Raw genomic sequence first — 20,104 nt, 5'->3', positions numbered from 1 at the left:
ATAATATTACTGCCCCCACCCCAACTGCTGGGATTACAACCGTGTGCCACTACATCCAGTTTATGAAGTACTGGGATTGAACCCATGCCTTTGTGCATTTAAGGCAGGCACTCCACCAGCTGAGCCATATCCTAAACCTTTAAGTAATTTATTTACTGTATTTGAGAAAATTTTTTTATTATTTTTTACCCTCCCTCATATGTGCATTTCCCTTTTGTTCTCGTGTGTGTGTGTGTGTATGTGTTTTGCACCAGTGTATGCACAGAGAAAGACACAGGGTGGTCTCCTGTAACACTTTTCTACTTTATTTCCCACAGACAGTCTCTCTCAATGAACCTGGATTCCCTGCTTTTCAGTTAGACTGGCTGATCAGGGAGTCCTGGTGGTGCTCCACCCTCCCTCAGCGCTGGAGTCGTAGGCCTGTGTAGCCATGCATGACTTTCTATGTGGATGCTGGGGGACTGAACCCAGGTCCTTATGCTTGCATAGTAGGTGCTTTTACCTGCTGAGCCACCTCCCCACTCCTCTGTCTTGCAAAGTATTTTCTTATTTTATTTTTTACTTTTTGGTTTTTTCGAGGTAGGGTCTCACTCTAGCCCAGGCTGACCTGGAATTCATTATGTATCTCAGGGTGGCCTCGAACTCACAGCAATCCCCCTGCTTCTGCTTCCCGAGTGCTGGGATTAACGGTGTGCGCCACCACGCCCAGTTGGCCAAGTATTTTATTGTTTTGCTTGTGTATGATATACATACACATGTGCATGTCTGTGCAGCACCCATGAACCTGTTTGAAGTGGGATGCACTTATTTTATCATAAATCTTGTGTTTTCGTTTTGCCTGTGTGTGGTGGATGTTGTATCCTGCACGTGTGTGTGGCCATGTGGCACCCTGTGACCTTGCCTGCGGTGGCAGAAGCAGAATATCATGTGTCTCCTTTAAGTATTTTTTAGTTTTATTTATTTATTTGAAAGAGAGAAAGAGGGAGGGAGGGAGGGAGAGAGAGAATGGGCATGTCAGGGCCTCCAGCCACTGCAAACGAACTCCAGACACATGTGCCCCATTATGCATCTGGCTTACATGGGTCTTAGGGAATTGGACCTGGGTCCTTTGGCTTTGCAGACAAGAGCCTTAACTGCTAAGCCACCTCTCCAGCCCCTCTTCCACTTGTTTTCATTTGAGCTGATACTGATACTGGACACTGGCCCTTATTTATTTATTTTTATTTACTTTGGCAAGCTCTGGCAATTTCTGGGTCTTAACTCCCCTACAGACTGGGGTTAGAGATGCACACGGCCATGCCCAGCTGTTTACGTGGGTCCTGGGGATACAACTCAAGACGTCTCTCAGGCATTCTCATGCTTGTACAGGCAGTGATTCATGCTTGCGTGCTTGCTGGCTTATTTACAGAAGAAGCAAAGAGAAAGAGGCAGAGAGTGAGTATGGGCATGCCAGGGTTTCCTGCCACTGCAAATGGACTAGAGACCCATATGCCACTTTGTCTATCTGGTATTATATGGGTAATAGGGGTCTATCTGGTATTACATGAGTACTAGGGAATCAAAGTAGGTCATTAAGTTTACAATCAAGTGCCTTAACTATTTGGCAATCTCTCCAGCCCTATTTTCATTTTTTTCTTCGCCTTATTTACCTAATTTTAAAATATATATTTATGTATTTAAAGTAGAGAAGAGAGGCATACCAGGGTCTCTAGTCACTGCAAATTCCACATATATGCACCACTATGAGCATCTGGCTTTATGTGGGTACTAGGGAATTAAACCCATTTCATTAGACTTTGCAAGCAAACACCCTTAACCAATTGGCCACCTATCCAGCTCATCATTTTTTTTTCTTTTTGTTTTTGCAAGGTAGAATAACACCCAGGCTAACCTGGAATTCACTATGTACTCTCAGGGTGACCTCAAACCCATAGCAACCCTCCTACCTCTGCATTCCTACTGCTACGATTAAAGGTGTACACTACCACACCCGGCTCATCTTTATGTTGTTGTTGTTTATTTTTATTTATTTATTTGAGAGCAACAGACAGACTGACAAAGAAAGAGGCAGACAGAGATAATGGGCACATCAGGGCCTCCAGCCACTGCAAACGAACTCCAGATGTATGCGCCCCCTTGTGCATCTGGCTTATGTGGGTACTGAGGAATTGAGCCCAAATAAATAAAAATATCTTTAAAAAAGATTAGCTGGGGGCTGGAGAGATGGCTTAGCGGTTAAGCGCTTGCCTGTGAAGCCTAAGGACCCCAGTTCAAGGCTCGGTTCCCCAGGACCCACATAAGCCAGATGCACAAGGGGGCGCATGCATCTGGAGTTCGTTTGCAGTGGCTGGAGGCCCTGGCGCGCCCATTCTCATTCCCCCTCTCCCTCCCTCGCTCCCTCCCTCCCTCCCTCCCTCTCTCTCTGCCTCTTTTTCTCTGTGTCACTCTCAAATAAATAAATAAAAATAAACCATATATATATATAAATTTGCAAGCAGAGAGACAAAAGAGAGACGGACAGGGATAATGGGCGTGCCAGGACCTCCTGCTCCTGCATATGGACCCCAGAAGCATAAATCACTTTATACATCTGACTTTACATGGGTACTGAGGAATTGAACTCAGGGTGCTAGGCTTTGCAGGCAAGCACCTTAAATGCTGAGTTCTCTCTCCAGCCTTCCTTATTTATCGAATTTTGTTCTTGAACTTTTCAATAGTTGATTTTTTTTAACTTTTTTTTGCAAATTTCATATACACACAAACACACATTGTATTTTGATCACATATACCCTGCTACTTCTCTTATCCCCCCACCACTCCAAATGAACCCCTTCTTCCTATTACAGAGAATTACTTCCCCTCCCCTAGCACACATTAGCAGTATTTCCATGATGATACTTGTGCAAATTAGCCACCTACAACAAATATATTTTAAAAATAAAGAACTATTAAGGATTGGGGGGAAAAAAAAAACAGTATTAACATCTGGGGGAGGGGAGGGGGAGGACCTCATAAGCCCCTCCTCAAGCCACAATGGAATGCTGACTGGCTACAATGTGTGCCAATAAACCACAGCTAGTGTGAGTGTGAGTGAGGTGCCTGTCATATCAAGTCCTATCCATTCCTCCCCATCCTCCAGCTTTATCCGCACTTGATCTTAAACAAAAAAGGTTGAGAAATAACTGTTTTGGTCTTTTCTCATTACAAGGAAATCCTTTTCTCATTTTTTCACTTTTTAAATGTTATTTTTATTTGAGAAAGAAAAAGAGAGAATGGGCACACTAGGGCCTGTAGCCACTACAAATGAACTCCAGATGCATGCACCACGATGTGCATCTGGCGAATCGAACCTGGGTCCTTAGGCCTCATGGGCAAACGCCCTAACCACTAAGCCAGCTCTCCAGCCCTTTTTTCACTTTTTAAAAAATGTTCTTATTTATTTGAGATATAGAAAAGAGAGAGAATATGGCACACCAGGGCCTCCAGCCACTGCAAAGGAATTCCAGATGCATGCACCACCTTGTACATCTGCTTTCAGTGGGTACTGGGGAATCGAACCTAGGTCCTTTTGCTTTGTAGGCAACTGCTAAGCTATCCCTCTAGCCCATTTTTCACTTTTCAGCCCTTCCTTCCTTCTTTTCCTCCTTTCACTTCCCCTCTCCCCCCTTCCATTCATCCATCCATCCGTCCAATCTATTTGAGAGAGAGACAGAGGAAGAGGCAGATAGAGGGAGAAAATAGGTGCAAGAGGGCCTCCAGCCACCACAGACAAACTCAAGACACATGTACCACCTTGTGCATCTGGCTTATGTGGGTCCTGAGGAATCGAACGTGGGTCCTTCCTTTGGCTTTTCAGACAAGCACCTTTAACTGCTAAGCCATTTCTTCAGCCCATTTTTTCACTTTTTAGTTTTTCTAATAATCTCGTGCTGTTTTTACTTCCATTAAATTCTTCTCTACCCTACTTCACCCTTTTTTCTGACCATACAGGAATTCAGAAGAAAGCAAACAGGGAACAAACAAAAAAGGATATTTTACATCAAAAAATGTTATCAGTTGGGCATAGTATAGCATGCCTTTAATTCCTGCACTTGGGAGGCTGAGGTAGGAAGATCACTGAGACTACATAGTGAATTCCAGGTCAGCCTGGGCTAGAGTAAGACCCTACCTCAAAAAATAAAAATGTTAGGGCCAGATATAGTGGTGCAAGCCTTTAATCTCAGCACTGGGGAGGCAGAGGTATGAGGATCACCATGAGTTCAAGGCCACCCTGAGACTACCCAGTGAATTCCAGGTCAGGTAGAGTGAAACCCTACCTCAAAAAAAAAAAAAGTAATGGCGTCAACGATGGCCCACATCACTTTGAGTTCAAGGCCAGCCTTGGACTTCAGAGTGAGTACCAGGTCAGCCAGAACTAGAATGAGACTGCGGAGCACATAGCAAAGTCCCTGAACTAAGGATATTCCTCGGTGGGTAGAGTGATCACCCTGGGTCTGATTCTCAGCATCATGTAACACTGACTATCCATCCAGAAAAACAAATGAAGTTCTGCTACCTGCTACCACTCCGATGAACCCTGGCAATAGTATGTACATGAACATAAACCGGGCAACATGGTCCACACCCACTTATATGAGATGTCCACAGACTAGTAGATTACAGGTGGACTCAGCATGAGGGTGGAAGGAAAGGTTGCTGATGAGATTCTTTGGGGAGGAATGAAATGCTTCAAATCTACATTACAGTGATGGCTGCAGTTTTGTTTTGTTTTGTTTTTTGAGGCTAGATTTCACTATAGCCCGGGCTGACCTGGAACTCACTCTGTAGCTGCCTGGCCCTGAAGTCACAGCAATTATCCTACGTCAGCCTCAGGAGACCTGGGATTATAAGCACAAGGCTCCATGCCCAGTTTTGCACTGTTATTTAAATACACTAAAAACCAGGCTGGAGAGATGGCTTGGTAGTTAAGGCCTACAAAGCCTGAGGACCCAGGTTCGATTTTCCAGTACCCACATAAGCCAGTTGCACAAGGTGGCTCATGTTTCTTGAGTTGTTTGAAATGGCCAGAGGTGCTGGCACACCAATTCTATCTGCCTCCTTCGCACTCTCTTAAATAAATAAAAAATATTTTAAAATACTGAACACCACCAAGTTGTACACTTTACAGAGATGAGCATTATAGCATGCTATTTATCTCCACATAACTGGTTAAAAAACAAAACCTTAAACCAGGTGTGGTGGTGTATGCCTTTAATCCCAGCACTTGGGGGGCAGAGGTAGGAAGATTGCCATGATTTCAAGGACATTCTGAGATTACATAGTGAATTCCAGGACAGCCTGAGATAGAGTAAGACTCTACCTTGGGGGAGGGAGAACCTTGTGATTAAATCCCGCAAGATTTATGGATAAAACAATGCACTCTCAGAGGGAAGGGGTTGGGGACAAAGGAGCAGCATCTGTTCCTGAAGCATGTCACACGCTGAGGGTTCACTATGCTATGTCCTCTAATTCTGTATAGATCTGAAATTCCTCATAACTAGTAGGTAAATTTTACTTAGGAAGCCCCTAGGTGAACTGGTAGCATCTGGTATTCATCAGTGACTGAAAAGTACTTAGAAAACAGTGGCAATTTTTACCTACCTGAAAACCCTGGGGTTAAGGATGCCAGTTTTCTGGCCAATTTCTCCTTTTCCAGGGCGCTGTCCAGTTTCAGTGGCCGAAGGTGAACTTTGAAGATAGAGGCTCTTCCCTTTATGTCTGGTGGTCCTTTAGAAATTATTTTTAAGGGGGAAAAAAAAGTCACAGTGAGACAGTCACACCTATATCATGAAACTGGGTCAAACCCAGGGAATACCATCTCACCAATAAAAATCTGCCTGTCAAAGCGGCCTGGCCGCAACAGAGCTGGGTCCAGGATGTCTGGCCTATTTGTGCCTGCCAAGATGACCACATTGGTAGTTGTATTAAAGCCTGAAAAGACAGTAATGAAAGGTAGTCATGATTAAATGGCATGTGACAGAAAAAGTGTCTGACAACGTATGATGTGTGAGTACCACAAAGCCATAGATGTATGAGGAGTTTATTTCTGTTTCTGTGGAGGTAGGCTCTTTAGCCCAGGCTGACCTGGAATTCACTATGGAGTCTCAGGGTGGCCTCGAACTCATAGGGATTCTCTTACCCCTGGCTTCCAAATGCTGGGATTAAATGCATGCACCACCACGCCTGGCTTAGGCATGCTTTTAAATTATTATCCAACACTTTTAAAGCAAAATTTCAAATTACTTTGTCTAATTTCTAAATAATTATTCATCTTGTCTTTAATGACAATCATCATTTATCAATGACTTTGTAACTTTTTATTTTTTGAGGTATTTTCTATTGTCAATGACACATACTTAAGCAGATTGAGTTTAGCATGTTACACTTGAGCACATGAACACAACAATGTGATCACCTGTCTAGGATAAGTGGCACATCACTTTCTTTATACATTAGTCATTTGTGTTGGGAACATTCAAATACCCTCTGCTAGCCATTTTGAAATAAACAGTTGTTAACTGTATTTACTCTGCTATGTAACAGAACACCTGAAATTATTCCTCCTGTCTCCATTACTTTGCTCTAGACTCAATTTTCTTTCCTTTCTTTCTTTCTTTCTTTTTTTTTTTTTTTTTTTGTTGTTGTTGTTTTTTTTTCCCCAAGGTAGGGTCTCACTCTAGTCCAGGCTGACCTGGAATTTACTATGGAGTCTCAGGTGCTCACAACAATCCTACCTCTGCCTCCCTAGTGCTTGGATCAAAGGTGTGCACCACCACACCCAGCTAAAAGACCAAAAATCAGATAATTAAATTTACTTAGGTACAAAGTTAGAAGATGCTGTCAACTTTTAAAAATGTTTGAAGGGCTGGGCGTGATGGCGCATGCCTTTAATCCCAGCACTTGGGAGGCAGAGGTAGGAGGATCACTGTGAGTTCAAGGACACCCTGAGACTCCATAGTGAATTCCAGGTTAGCCTGGGCTAGAGTGAAACCCTACCTCGAAAAACCAAAAAGAGGGCTGGAGAGATGGCTTAGCGGTTAAGCGCTTGCCTGTTAAGCCTAAGGACCCCGGTTCGAGGCTCGGTTCCCCAGGTCCCACGTTAGCCAGATGCACAAGGGGGCGCATGCATCTGGAGTTCGTTTGCAGAGGCTGGAAGACCTGGTGCGCCCATTCTCTCTCTCTCCCTCTATCTGTCTTTCTCTCTGTGTCTGTTGCTTTCAAATAAATAAATAATTAATTTAAAAAAAAAAGAAAAGCCAAAAAGAAAAAAAAAATGTTTGAAGGAACTAGGTATAGTGGTGCATACCTTAATCCCAGCATTTGGGAGGCCAAGGTTGGAGGATTACTGTGAGTTGAGGCTAGCCTGGTGCTACAGAGTGGGTTCCAGGTCATCCTAGGTTAGAGTGAGGCCCTACCTTGCGAAAAAAGCAATGTGCCGTTTGGAGCTGGGGAGAAAGTACAGAGGTTAAAGCACTTGTTTGCAAAGCCTGACACTATGACTTCGATTGCCCAGTAACCATGTAAAGCTAGATGCACAAAGTATCACATGTATCTAGTTTGTTTGCATTATCAAGAGGCCCTGTTGCACCCATTCTCTCTCTCTGTTCTCTCTGCTTATAAATAAATCAAATAATTTTAAAAAGCACTGTTTGTTTAAAAAATGGTCTTTTATTGTCTTTGTTGGTATCACAGTAACAATTCTCACTAGGTATGTGAGGCAGCATGGAGGTGTGGCTACTCACCGTCCATCTCCACGAGCAGCTGATTGAGTGTGTTTTCCTGCTCACTCTGCCCTCCAAAGTTGCCCCGGCCTCTCTTCCTTCCCACAGCATCAATTTCATCAATGAAGAGAATGCAAGGGGCATTCTTTCTAGCGAGGGCAAATAAGTCTCGGACCTTTACAAAAAGAGTATCAAAGTGAATGGGACCAGAATGCTAATGAAACTGAACCTCACAGCCTGGTATGAGGCGCACACCTGTAACCCTAGCACCCAGGAGATGAGGAAGGACAGCTGCAGGTGGAGGGCAGCCTGGACTACCCAATGAGACCCTGACTCTAAAGAAAAGAACAAGATGAATTAAACCTCATTCTTTCTGTGTTTCACACAAAATTCTTACTTAAGGAGTTACAAGTAACAAAGAGTGTAAAACAATAGTAGCTTGAGTAGATGACTGATTTAAGGTGCGCAAATACAATTCCCCTAACCCATAAATTACTGCAGATGTTCAAATTCTAAGTGCACCTGCTAGTACTATAATACCAACAAACTTTTATTGTACCATGTAGCACACTGGACAGCGGGCTTCACTAGGGCTGATATTTCATGCCAACACAGCTACTAACAAGCAATACATACAAAAGAAACGAGTCAGGCATGGTGGTGCATCCTTTAATCACAGTACTTGGGAGGCACAGGTAGGAGGATCACTGTAAGTTTGAGGGCACCTTGAGACTACACAATGAATTCCAGGTCAGTCTAGGCTAGAGCAAATCCCTACCTCAGAAAACCAGGTGAAAATAAATAAATAAATAAAAGAAAACTCAAGGGCTTCCCATGCCCCACAGCTGACCATCATAGGACTGATGATGGGGCCCTCCCACAACCCACATGACAGAGGGCAAGGTAGTCAGTCTTCTTCTGCAGGTAAGTAGGTAGGCCATAGGCACAAAAGAACACAGATGCCAATCTGACCCAACAAAACTAAAGGAAACTCCAGTCTGAACCTAAACCTGACTCATCAACACGGGGACCAGAAGCAGCTCCACGTTTCATTTCTTGATTCTTCCTCCTAGGAATTTTTTCCTGGTTTTTCCTTTGGGGGTGTGGGGGGTTACCAGTGAGTTCATTCTGAGTCTGCACTCTTCTCCCTGACCCACAACCAGTCAAAGGCCTCCACATACATTTGAACTTAACCATTAAAGTGCATCCCAACTCCATGTCTAATTGACAATACCCAAAGTGGTAAAAAGCCCAAGTCACTATGTACATTACCTGCTCAGGACCTCCTAACTTGGGGGCTTTCTGCTCTTTCTTTTCTAAAATAAGCCTTGCTTAACTTGCCCTTCTTCTGTGCCTGCACTTGCCAGTTCTTTGTGAGTCACAAGACTATGAACAAGACAGCCACTAGTGACCATTGAGTGTCTAGCACTCTAAGCCCTAAGCTATACCCGTCCAGAGCTGAAGTAGGGTCTACTGCTCTAAAAACTGGTACCACCACCACAGGATCCCCTAAGACAATCCCTCAGGTCACAACCTGTGAATGTCAAAGAATGATCCCAGGGTTTCACCATCAGCCATGTGTTCTTTCCAAAGGACACAGCCCAGCACGCCTTTAAACCCAGCACTCTGGAGGCGTGGGTAGGAGGATCACCATGAGTTCAAGGCCACTCTGAGACTACACAGTGAATTCCAGGTCAGCCTGGGCTAGGGTGAGACCCTACCTTGAAAAACTAAAAACTAAGGACACAGCCCAGCTTTGCTTCCCATGCTCTGAACACACCCCTACACAGAATTAACATATTCCCAGAGGCTTATCAGCCGGGTCCCTTGCCTTCTCAAGTCCATTCCTTCACCTCCTGGCATGAAATGCAACTTGGCGTCACTGTAAAGCTCTCAAGTAAAGGGGTTTCCATCTTCCTCTCCAAGCCAGCTGGGGCCAGGGTCTCACTACTACCATCAAAATAATTCTACCAAGGGCTGAGGAAATAGCTTTAGCAGTTAAGCCTAAGGACCATGGTTCAATTCCCCAGGACCCATGTAAGCCAGATGCACAAGGGGCACATGCGTCTGGAGTTCATTTGCAGTGGCTGGAGGCCCTGACATGCCCATTCTCTTTTTCTCTCTGCCTCTCCCCCCCCCCCAAATAAATAAATAAATAAAATATTTTTAAAAAGTAATTCTGGGCTGGACATAGATCATTGTTAGAAAATTTTCAGTGCCAGGGATGGGATACCTCCAGTTATTGGTCAGGGAGGTCCCTGATGCCCCCAAAACATTATAGGCCATTGCCGAGGCCCTTGGTTTCCCATCAGGAATAGATGGTAAGACGCTATTGCTGAAGACTCCACATACTTGGGCTGCAAGGCCACTGAGAAATCCTGCTGGAACTGAGCTGATAACCTCCTCCATGTAAACCAGCTGACAGAAAGCTGGAAGAAGCCATTCCGCATGTAGTTCAATGGGAGAAAGAGATACCACAAGTGAAGATACTTAACAGTGGACACGGCAAGCCTTATAATTGGCCAGCCAGGCCAAATGAGCCAATGGGTGCAATAGTGGCACATCTGTCATGGTGGAAACCAAGTGCCCTCCAATTGGACTGGAGGCCCGCTCCATGGAGGGGGAACACATCCCTGATACTGAAAACTTAAAACAGGGGTAGTCATGAGCCCTAGGGGTATAACATCTGCTGCTCTCTAGCTAAATGTATATACTATGCTTATCAAACTGCCCAGTAAGCACTTCTCCATTTATACCCTTATATTAACGCTACTCTCACTTTGGGTACAGAATCTTCTCTTTTCAGATGGCAGTGACCTTGGGACGACTCAAAAGGTATCACAGTGATGGAAAGAAGTGACTGGAGTACTGAGTAACATCTCGATCACACCTTCCAAGGCTCAGGGTCTAATGCAGAAGAGGTGGCGGAAAGAATGTAAAAGCCAAAGGAAGGGTAGAACTCCTTACAACGTGCTCCCTCCAGACATAAAATGGCCTGGATATCCATGACCTCACAGTGCCTAACACTACCTACACAAGACCATCATAAGAGGAGGAAAAGATGATGACATCAAAATAAAAGAAAGACTGATTGAGATGGGGAGGGAATATGATGGAGAATGGAATTTCAAAGGGAAAAGTGGGGGAAGGGAGGGTATTACCATGGGATATTTTTTATAATCATGGAAAATGTTAATAAAAATTGAGAAAAAATAATAATTCTGGGCTGGAGAGATGGCTTAGCAGTAAAGCGCTTGCCTGTGAAGCCTAAGGACCCCAGTTCGAGGCTCAATTCCCCAGGACCCACGTTAGCCAGATGTACAAGGGGGTGCACGCGTCTGGACTTCGTATGCAGTGGCTGGAGGCCCTGAGGTGCCCATTCTCTGTCTCTCTCTATCTACTTCTTTCTCTCTCTCTCTGCCACTCTCAAATAAATAAATAAAAATGAACAAAAAATTTTTTTAAATAATAATTCTACTGAACCCCCCCCCCACCCTGCCCCTCCACTTGCCTGATGCACTACCAGGTGCTCTTGGGTTGCTGCTACTCACGTGTGACTGCTGGTCTCTCAGCTCCCTGACCCACTTCCATCACCTCTGTTGTCAGCCTCAAGCCGCCCTCTCTGAGCACCCTCACTTGACAGACTGCACAGCCATGTACATCTTTTCTTTTTTTTTGGGGGGGGGGGTCCGAGATAGGGTTTCACTCTAGTCTAGGCTGACCTGGACTTCACTCTGTATTCTCAGGGTGGCCTTGAGCTCACGGTGATCATGCAAGCAAGACAACCTGAGTTTGGATTCCCAGAACCCACATAAAGCTGGAGGCAGTAGTGTCCGTCTGTAATCTCAGTGCTTCTACAGTAAGGTGGGAGAGGGAGACAGAAGCTCAGGCCAGCTAGCCTACTGTACACAGAGGCAATCAGTAAGAGATTCTTCCTCAAAGTAAGGCGGAAGGCAAGGACTGACACCAAAGGCTGTCCTCTGACCTACATGCACGTGCCAACCCCCCCCCCCAGCCTACCACACCCACACACAAAAAAGGAAAAACAAAACAGAATACATGAAGAGCTCTGACAACTCAATAACAAAGTACAAAACAAAAATACTAACCAGGCATGGTGGTGCATGCCTTTAAGCCCAGCAGTTGGGGGGCAAAGGTAGGGGTATCTTGGTGACTTTGTGGCCACCCTGATACTACATAGTGAATTCCAGGTCAGCCTAAACTAGAGTGAAACCCTACCTTGAAAAACCAAAAAAAAATTATACACATCAGGCAAGACAGGCATGGCTGTGCACACCTATAATCTTAACAACTGAGAGGCTGAGGCAGAAGAAAGGCTATAAGTTCAGGGCCAGCCTGAGCTATCTATAACAAGTGCCTAGGCCAACCAAGGCTACATAGCAAGACTCTGTCTTGACCTAGAAAACAAAAGTCCACATGACAAAGCTGGGCATAGTAATGAAGGCTCACAATCTTAATCCCAACACTCAAGGGGCTGAGGTAGGTGGCTAGGGAGAGGGCTCAGCAGGTAAGAATGTTTGCTGCACCAGGGTAAGACTGATTTTAATTCCTAACAGCCACATAAAAAGCCAACATGACCACAAATGCCCATAACCTCAGTGCTGGAAGGAGCAGAGGCAGGAGGGTCATGGGGCTCCCTGATTAATCAATTCAAGAGAAACTGGAGAGCTCTAGGCTCACTGAAACTCATAAATAACTAAATGAAATCAGAGCCTTCACATACTGCCGGTGGGGATGTAAAACAGCACATGTACTTTGGAAAATTCTGATGGTAGATGGAAAATGTGATAAGTCACAATAAAAGACCACATATTTTGGGGTACAAAGGTATATGCTGTGGTCCCATCTGCTCAGGAAGCTGATACAGTCAGATTACTTGAGCCCAGGAGTTCAAGGCCAGCCTAGGCAACAACATACGAAGAGCCCACATCAAACAAACCAAAACAGACCATATATCAAAAGAACTCCATTTTGTATGAACTGTCTGAAATAGAACAATAGACTGAAAGTACATTACAGTTGGCCTTTACGGCTGGGAATAGGGTAGAAGGGATGGGGTGACTGTTAAAGGACCTAAGTTTCAACTTCAGGTAACAAAAGTGTATAATGAACTGTGACAATTACCTAAAAGAAATGTAACTGTATACCTTAAGATAGCATGTCAATTAGATAAAAATAAAACTGTTACCAAAAGAAATTAAGTTCACAAAGTCAAAGGACTTCTTGAATTTTGTTGTTGTTGTTTTTGTTTTTTTTTTGAGGTAGGGTCTCACTCTGGTCCAGGCTGATCTGGAATTAACTATGTAGTCTCATGGTGGCCTTGAACTCATGGCGATCCTCCTACTTCTGTCTCCTGAGTGCTAGGATTCCAGGCGTGTGCCACCACACCCAGCTTGAAATTTTTGTAAGTAGAATTATCTTAGTCAATAGACTATATAATCCTGATCAGTGTGGGGTAAGATGGCTGAGGATTACACAGGCCAGGTTAGAAGCTTGGGCTTGGAAAAGTGCTGGAGGAGGTCACTCTGGGAACTCCAGGGATCAGAGCCATCTTCACTGAGTCCCCACCTAAGGGAAATATGGTAGGGTAAGGAAACTGTACCATCAAAAGAGAACAAGACTTACTCTGGCCGGCCCAACACCAACAAACATCTCCAGAAACTCAGATCCACTAACAGTGATGAAGGGGACATTGGCTTCTCCAGCTGTAGCTTTGGCTAGCAGTGTCTTCCCAGTACCCGGAGGACCGGTGAGAATGGCACCCTTCAGATATAAAAGGAAAGATTATGTCTCATCAGAGTTTCATTAAAGTAAACTGCAAATTCATAATTCCTAGGTATAGCTCTCTCTAAACCTTACTGATACACATTTGGGCATTTCTTAAAGATCTAAATTATGGTAGAACATTTTTATAGTAGTAAGAGTAAGAAAAAGATTATTAGAAACAATGTTTGTTGCTGTTTTCCAGGTATGGTCTCACCCTAACCCAGGCTAACCTGGAACTTACTTTGTAGTTCCAGGTTGGCCTCCAACTTACCCTCCTACCTCTGCCTCCCAAGTGCTGGGACTACCACCATGCCTGCCTATTACAGACAATTTTGTTTCAAAAAGTTTGATAACAGCCAGGCAAGGTGGTACACGTTTTTAATTCCAGCACTCAGAAGGCAGAGGCAGGAGGATCACTATGAGTTTGGGGCCAGCCTGAGACTACACAGTGAGACCCTATCTCAAAAAAACAAACAAACAAAAAAAAATCTTAAAACACTTCCCTTGAAAGAATTTTAGTGTTGGGCTATGGGTGCATACAGTGGTAAGAGGATTTGGTCCTGGTTTCTATCTCTAGCCCCACAAGAGATGGGAGGGACACAATCACTTTTATTGTTAATTTTTAAGCTTTTAGACAAATATGAAAAAATACACTTCAGCTAGGTTCTAATAAACTGTTTCTTTTTTAAAAAGTATTATTTATTTGACACAGAAAGTGGGAGAGAGAATATGGGTGCGCCAGGGCCTCCAGCCACTGCACATGGACTTCAGACATATGTGACCCCTTGTGCATCTGGCTAACGTGTTGTGTGTTCTAGGGAATCAAACCTGGGTCCTTTGGCTTTGCAGGCAAACACCTTAACCGCTAAGCCATCCTTCCAGCCCAAACTATTTCTTTTATCATTGCAATCACATGCCTGTCTGGCGTTACATGGGTATCTGGGGAACTGAACCCATGCCAGCAGGCTGTGCAGCAAGCATTTTGAACTGAGCCATCTCTCCAAGTTACAACTTTTACTTTCATGTACAAGTCAGTGAATGTTTGGCAAAGATGAATGTGTACATAAAGCCTAATTGTATGAATTCATTTCTTTATTTTTACAGTAAATTTTAAAAAGTTGTGCTAGCCTTTAATCTCAGAACTCAGGAGGCAAAGGTGGGAGATTACTGGGAGTTTGAGGACAGCCTAGAGCTACAGAGTTCCAGGTCAGCCTGAGCTAGAGGGAGACCTTACCCCAAAACAACTGTAAACAAACACCAGATGTATGTGTCACTTTTTGCACCTGCCTTTACAGGGATACTGGGGAATAGAACACAAACCAGGAGGCTTTATAAGCAAGTACCTTTTTTTTTTTTAATGCAAGCACCTTTTAACCAATAAGCCATCTCTCAAGTCCCTGATGTTTAGTTATTAAGTGACTAGCTATAAATAGTCCAAATATTGCATGTTAAGAGGCAAATAACATGGTCAAAAGACATATTTTCAAGACCCTATAATACAATGTTAAGGTATTTTTAACGACGTATTTCCCTTTACCTAGGTATGATGTGAGTGAGCATTAAGTACTAGTAAACCATGTAACATCATGATCTGTTGAAGCCATACAGACAGGGCATAAAAAAGAAGGAAATAACTCCCTTTGCTGGGGTTGGTGGTACCAATCTGTAATCTCAGCATCTAGAAGACTGAGGAAGAAGGATCTCAAATTCAAGGTCTGCCTGGGCTACACAGAGCTCAAGACAAGCCTAGGAACTTAGTGAGGCCCTGTATCCAAATCAGAGGTAAAGAGGACTGGTGATTTTGTTCAGTGACAGACATGTTACCATGCTCAAGGCCCTGCACCATGGGCAAAATGCTCACAAGAAAGGAATGAATATCACAAAAAAAGAGAAAAGTTGAGCCATTCAACAAATAGCATGTTTCTATTTTGTGCCAAGCCCAACATGGCAGAGGCCCAGCTCCAGCACAGCAGCTGTTAGATATGTGTTAGAAGGAGGGAAGGTAGCATTAGTGCTGTCTGTTTCTTCACCAAACTCCTATGCCACCACACTGCCAAGGGAGTAGACTGGAGGGAGGACAAAGGCAAATCAGGGAGGCGTGTGCTCGCACTCGCTCGCATTCTCTCTCTCTCTCTCTCTCTCTCTCTCTCACACACACACACACACACACACAGCCGGTCTGTTGGGCTTGCCTCAAAAAGGCGGCTTTCATGAGGAGAAAAAAATAAGCATTTTCAGGAAACACAAAGTTTGTGCAATGAGACACAAATCACATGCCAAAGACTCTAATTAGGCAGAACCAGGTTAAGGAGGAGGAAGGACAGAACTGCTTGAATAAGTAATTCGGCTTCATACAGTGACAGCTTCAGAGATCAGGAAACAAAGTAAAGATTTTGGTGTTAATCTTCTGAAAATACATTTTTACCTTTGGGATTTTTGCTCCTAGGTCTTCATATTGCTTTGGGTTTTTCAAGAAATTCACGAATTCCATTATTTCTAGCTTGGCCTCCTCACAGCCAGCTACATCTTTGAACTTCACATCTATCTCATCCTTTAAGACCTTGGCTGTGGTTTCCCCAACACTGAAGAGTCCACCCATCCCCCGGCCAGTCCGACCGATGCCGGCAGGCCCTCTTCTTATGGTGTAGAGCAGAAACGCGATAATGAGCACCGTGGGCAACATACTCAGGAGAAAGGAACTGGAGGGATGAGACACAACAGTAAGGCTTCTAAAGCTGACTGGAAACATTTTTGTTTCGTTTTCTCAAGATAGGGTCTCGCTCTAGACAGGTTAACCTGGAATTTACTATGTAGTGTCACAGTGGCCTCGAACTCATGGCAATCCTCCTACCTTTGCCTCCCAAGGGCTGGGATTAAAGGCGTGGACCACCACACCTGCCTCAGTTTTTGTTTTTAATGTTTCAAGAATTTAAAATTTTTCAAAAATATATTTATAAAAATATTCTAATATTTCATCTGGGTCACAGGAAGACTCTGAACTGTATTAATATCACTAATGTAAAAAATTACACAGTAGCATTGAGAAACCTGTTCTCTTGATCTCTTACTGCTCTCAACATGCAATTAGAAGGCTGCAGCAGCAGAATTGTAAATTCAAGGTCTGCCTGGACTACAGAGAGAGAGTACAAGGCCAGCCCAGGAACCTAAGATCAAAAGTAAAAAGAGGGGCTAGAGAGATGGTTTAGAGGTTAAACCACTTGCTTGTGAAGCCTAAGGACCCAAGTTTGATTTGCCAGTACCCACATAAAGCCAAATGTACAAGGTGGTACATGCACCTGGAGGTCGTTTGCAGTGGCTAGATGCCCTGGCAAGCCCTTTCTATCGGCCTTTTTCTTCCTCAAATAAATAAATAGAAGTATTTAAAAAAATAAAAGGTAAAAAGAGGGCTGGAGATTACTGCTCAGTGATAGAGTACTTGTCTAGCATGCCTTGGGTTCAGTCCTCCACAAGCAGCAACTTCCTACTTTGTGACAAGCCTGGGGTACACAGTTCAAATGGCACAGGCCTGGCACATCAGTTATGAGGCATGTGCTGGAAAGAGGGAGGGTGACTATTAGTGCTGAGTTTCAGTTCTTAAAAATTATTCACTTAGCCTGCTCCTGCCTCAGTCTAGGTAGAAATTCCAGTACATCAACCTAAATATAAAACCACTGTAAAGCTAATGCATACCAGTTTGCGAAGTAGTGTTAACATCTTTCTGGCCCAAAGTTGCACATGGCCCTCTTGTTCAAATTCACTGGACCTCAGGGCTCTTGTCCAGCAGAAAACTTCCAACAAGGCGCCTGCATGCATGACTAAAAGCCTGAGGATGCATTCTATCTTTTGTTTGTTTAAAAAAAAAAAAGCAAAAAAAACCTTTATTTCAACATACCTGTCCTACAGATTTGCTAAGTGTTTACCTATTACAGATATTTAAATGCTGTTAGAGTGAGCAGCAATAAGCATGAAGAAATTTACTTGTAATTTCCAGAAGGGAAAACAGGATGCACTGACTAAAAAGTTTTCAGGGGAACTTTTTACAGGTTATGCACATCCCTAATCTAAAAATCTCAAACCTGAATTACTTGAAATCTAAGCTTTAGTCAATCTGTATAATTCCAGTCCATAAAATTAAGTAACCAATCGAAAGCCTCAGGAAGGGTCAGACCATCACTTGTGTCACTGCCCTAGAGACAGACTATAAACTCCCATCAGTACAATGAATACACTACCTACCAGGCTAGTTGCTGTTTACATACAGAGACAAATTAAGTTGTTCCTACCTTCATTCCAGAACTGGTCATTTAATGAAAATGAGGTAACAGCCAAGGCTTGGAACCCAGAGCCTCACAAATGCTAGACAAGAACTCTACCAAAAAGCTACATTCCCAACCCAAATACTGCTGAGATACATATCTACCCAGATTTCCAGCGAGATTATTAGAGACAACTCCTAAGAAGAATTAGAAGTACCCAAGAGAGAGACTCACTTAGTCCTGGAAAACTATGAAATATAAACATAAATGAGCTACAGGTGGAAATGCTGCTGTGTAGAGACACAGCAGACGCTATACTAAACCCCTACAAGGACAGTACATCAGGTATTAACACTTCAAAACTATCAAAATAATGCTTAATGAAAATAAATGTAAATGTGTTGAATATGGTCATGTGTAAAACCTAAATTACTATTTTTTTTTTTAATCTGGCCAAATTGAGCAGACCTGTTTGAGCCTCTATTTTGCAACCCTCACACCTGATGTCAGAGGGCAGTGAACCAGGCAGGCACAGCACTGTAAACTGTATTCAAACTGCGCTTTCGTTCTTTTTCACTTTTCCAGTCTTTTGAGGCAAGGTCTTGCTACGTAGCCCAGGCTGGCCTTAAACTCATGGCAATCCTCTTTCCTAGGTCTCCAGAATGCTGGGATTAAAGGCATGTCCTACCACATCTGGCTCAAATGACTTATTTAAAATTACTTCTTACCCGTCACTTTCAGCAATGTAGACAACAGGCACTCGATTTTCCCCTTCTATGCCCAATTCTTGCTGCAAAGTTTCCAGATTCCGCTCAAAGGTGTCTACACTGCCAATATTAAACCAGACATATTGCTGTAAAAACAAAGACAAATATCCTAAGACTAAAGTACAAACAAAAATTTCAATTCACTAAGGAGTCCAATATTTTAAGAAGTTTTCAAAAATACCGAAATTTTAACTAAAGCAAAACAAAACAAAAACTGCCAGGTGTTGTGGTACACGCCTTTAATCCCAGCATTCAGGAGGCAGAGGTCATATTGCTGTGAGTTTGAGTCCACCCTACAGCTACATAGTGAATTCCAAGTATGTCTAGGCTAGAGCAAGACCCTACCTTAAAATAAATAAATCAGGGCTGGAGAGATGGCTTAGCGGTTAAGGCGCTTGCCTGCAAAGCCTAAGAAGCCATGTGTGACTCTCCAGATCCCAAGTAAGTCAGACACACGAAGGCAAGGCAAGCACAAGATTGCACATGCCCACTAGGTGGCACAAATGTCTGGAGTTTGATTTCAGTAGCTGAGGCCCTGGCACACCAATTCTCTTCCCAACCTCTCTAAAATAAAAAATAAAAAAGTAAAAAGTAAAATAAATAAACAAACAAAAGCTTATAAGACTGGGGAAGATGGTTCAGTGGTTAAAGGAGCCTACAGGCCTGAGGTCAATTCCACAACCACATATATAAAGCCAGACAGACTTCTGTTTACAACAGCAAGAGATCCTGACATACACACTAAGAATTTTAAACACAGATAGACTAAAACTTTAGTTTAATGATTTTCTCAGTGAGACACATGAATTGGAAGTAGACATATTCTTTCTTTTTCTTTTTTCTTTTTGTTTGTTTTTCAAGGTAGTGTCTCACTCTAGCTCAGAATGATCTGGAATTCACTATATAGTCTCAGGGTGGCCTCAAACTCATGGTGATTCTCCTATTTCTGCCTCCCGAGTGCTGGGATCAAAGGCATGCACTACCACACCCGGCTCATATTCTTTTTTTCTTTTGCCTTTATTTATTTCATTTTTTAATTTTTGTGCACTGTTAAGGACTGCACTGAGTCCTTGCTAGGCAAGTGCTCTACCACTGAGTTACAACCCTAGCCACAGTGGTTAAGGCACTTGCCTGCAAAGCCTAATGACTTGGTTTGATTCCCCAACGCCCATGTAATGCCAGATGCACAAAGAAGCACATGCATCTAGAAATGACAATAATAATAAATTAAATAAATTTATAAAAGGACTGAATTTTTAAAAAAATTAAGCCGGGCGTGGTGGCACACGCCTTTAATCCCAGCACTCAGGAGGCAGTGGTAGGAAGATCATGGTGAGTTTGAGGCCACCCTGAGACTCCATAGTGAATTCCAGGTCAACCTGGGCTAGAGGGAGACCCTACCTCGAAAACCCAAAAAATAAAAATAAATAAAATAAGATGATTACTAAAACTAAATGCCAACACTGACCCAATCTTGGTATACTGCCACACAGAGCTTATGCATACTGGTATCACTAACACACAGCACAGGTCA

General features: G+C 43.4%; 1 protein-coding gene across 2 annotated transcripts in view; it reads right to left on the bottom strand.

Moving 5' to 3' along the window:
- The window catches only part of Afg3l2 (AFG3 like matrix AAA peptidase subunit 2), a 51,698-nt gene that overhangs the window by 11,751 nt on the left and 19,843 nt on the right, over positions 1 to 20,104 (bottom strand). For both annotated transcript variants that reach the window (XM_045142800.1, XM_045142801.1), the window contains 6 exons: positions 18,532 to 18,656; positions 15,973 to 16,246; positions 13,407 to 13,544; positions 7,782 to 7,935; positions 5,863 to 5,970; positions 5,641 to 5,766 (listed from right to left, as the gene is read on the bottom strand). In XM_045142800.1, coding sequence (XP_044998735.1) covers positions 5,641 to 5,766; positions 5,863 to 5,970; positions 7,782 to 7,935; positions 13,407 to 13,544; positions 15,973 to 16,246; positions 18,532 to 18,656 — 925 coding nt within the window. The remainder of the gene's footprint in view (positions 1 to 5,640; positions 5,767 to 5,862; positions 5,971 to 7,781; positions 7,936 to 13,406; positions 13,545 to 15,972; positions 16,247 to 18,531; positions 18,657 to 20,104) is intronic.

This window comes from Jaculus jaculus, chromosome 2 (genome assembly GCF_020740685.1).
Source record: "Jaculus jaculus isolate mJacJac1 chromosome 2, mJacJac1.mat.Y.cur, whole genome shotgun sequence".
NCBI classification, from domain to species: domain Eukaryota; kingdom Metazoa; phylum Chordata; class Mammalia; order Rodentia; family Dipodidae; genus Jaculus; species Jaculus jaculus.
The sequence above is the reverse complement of the archived record's forward strand: the minus strand, read 5'-3'. Positions and strand labels throughout refer to the sequence as shown.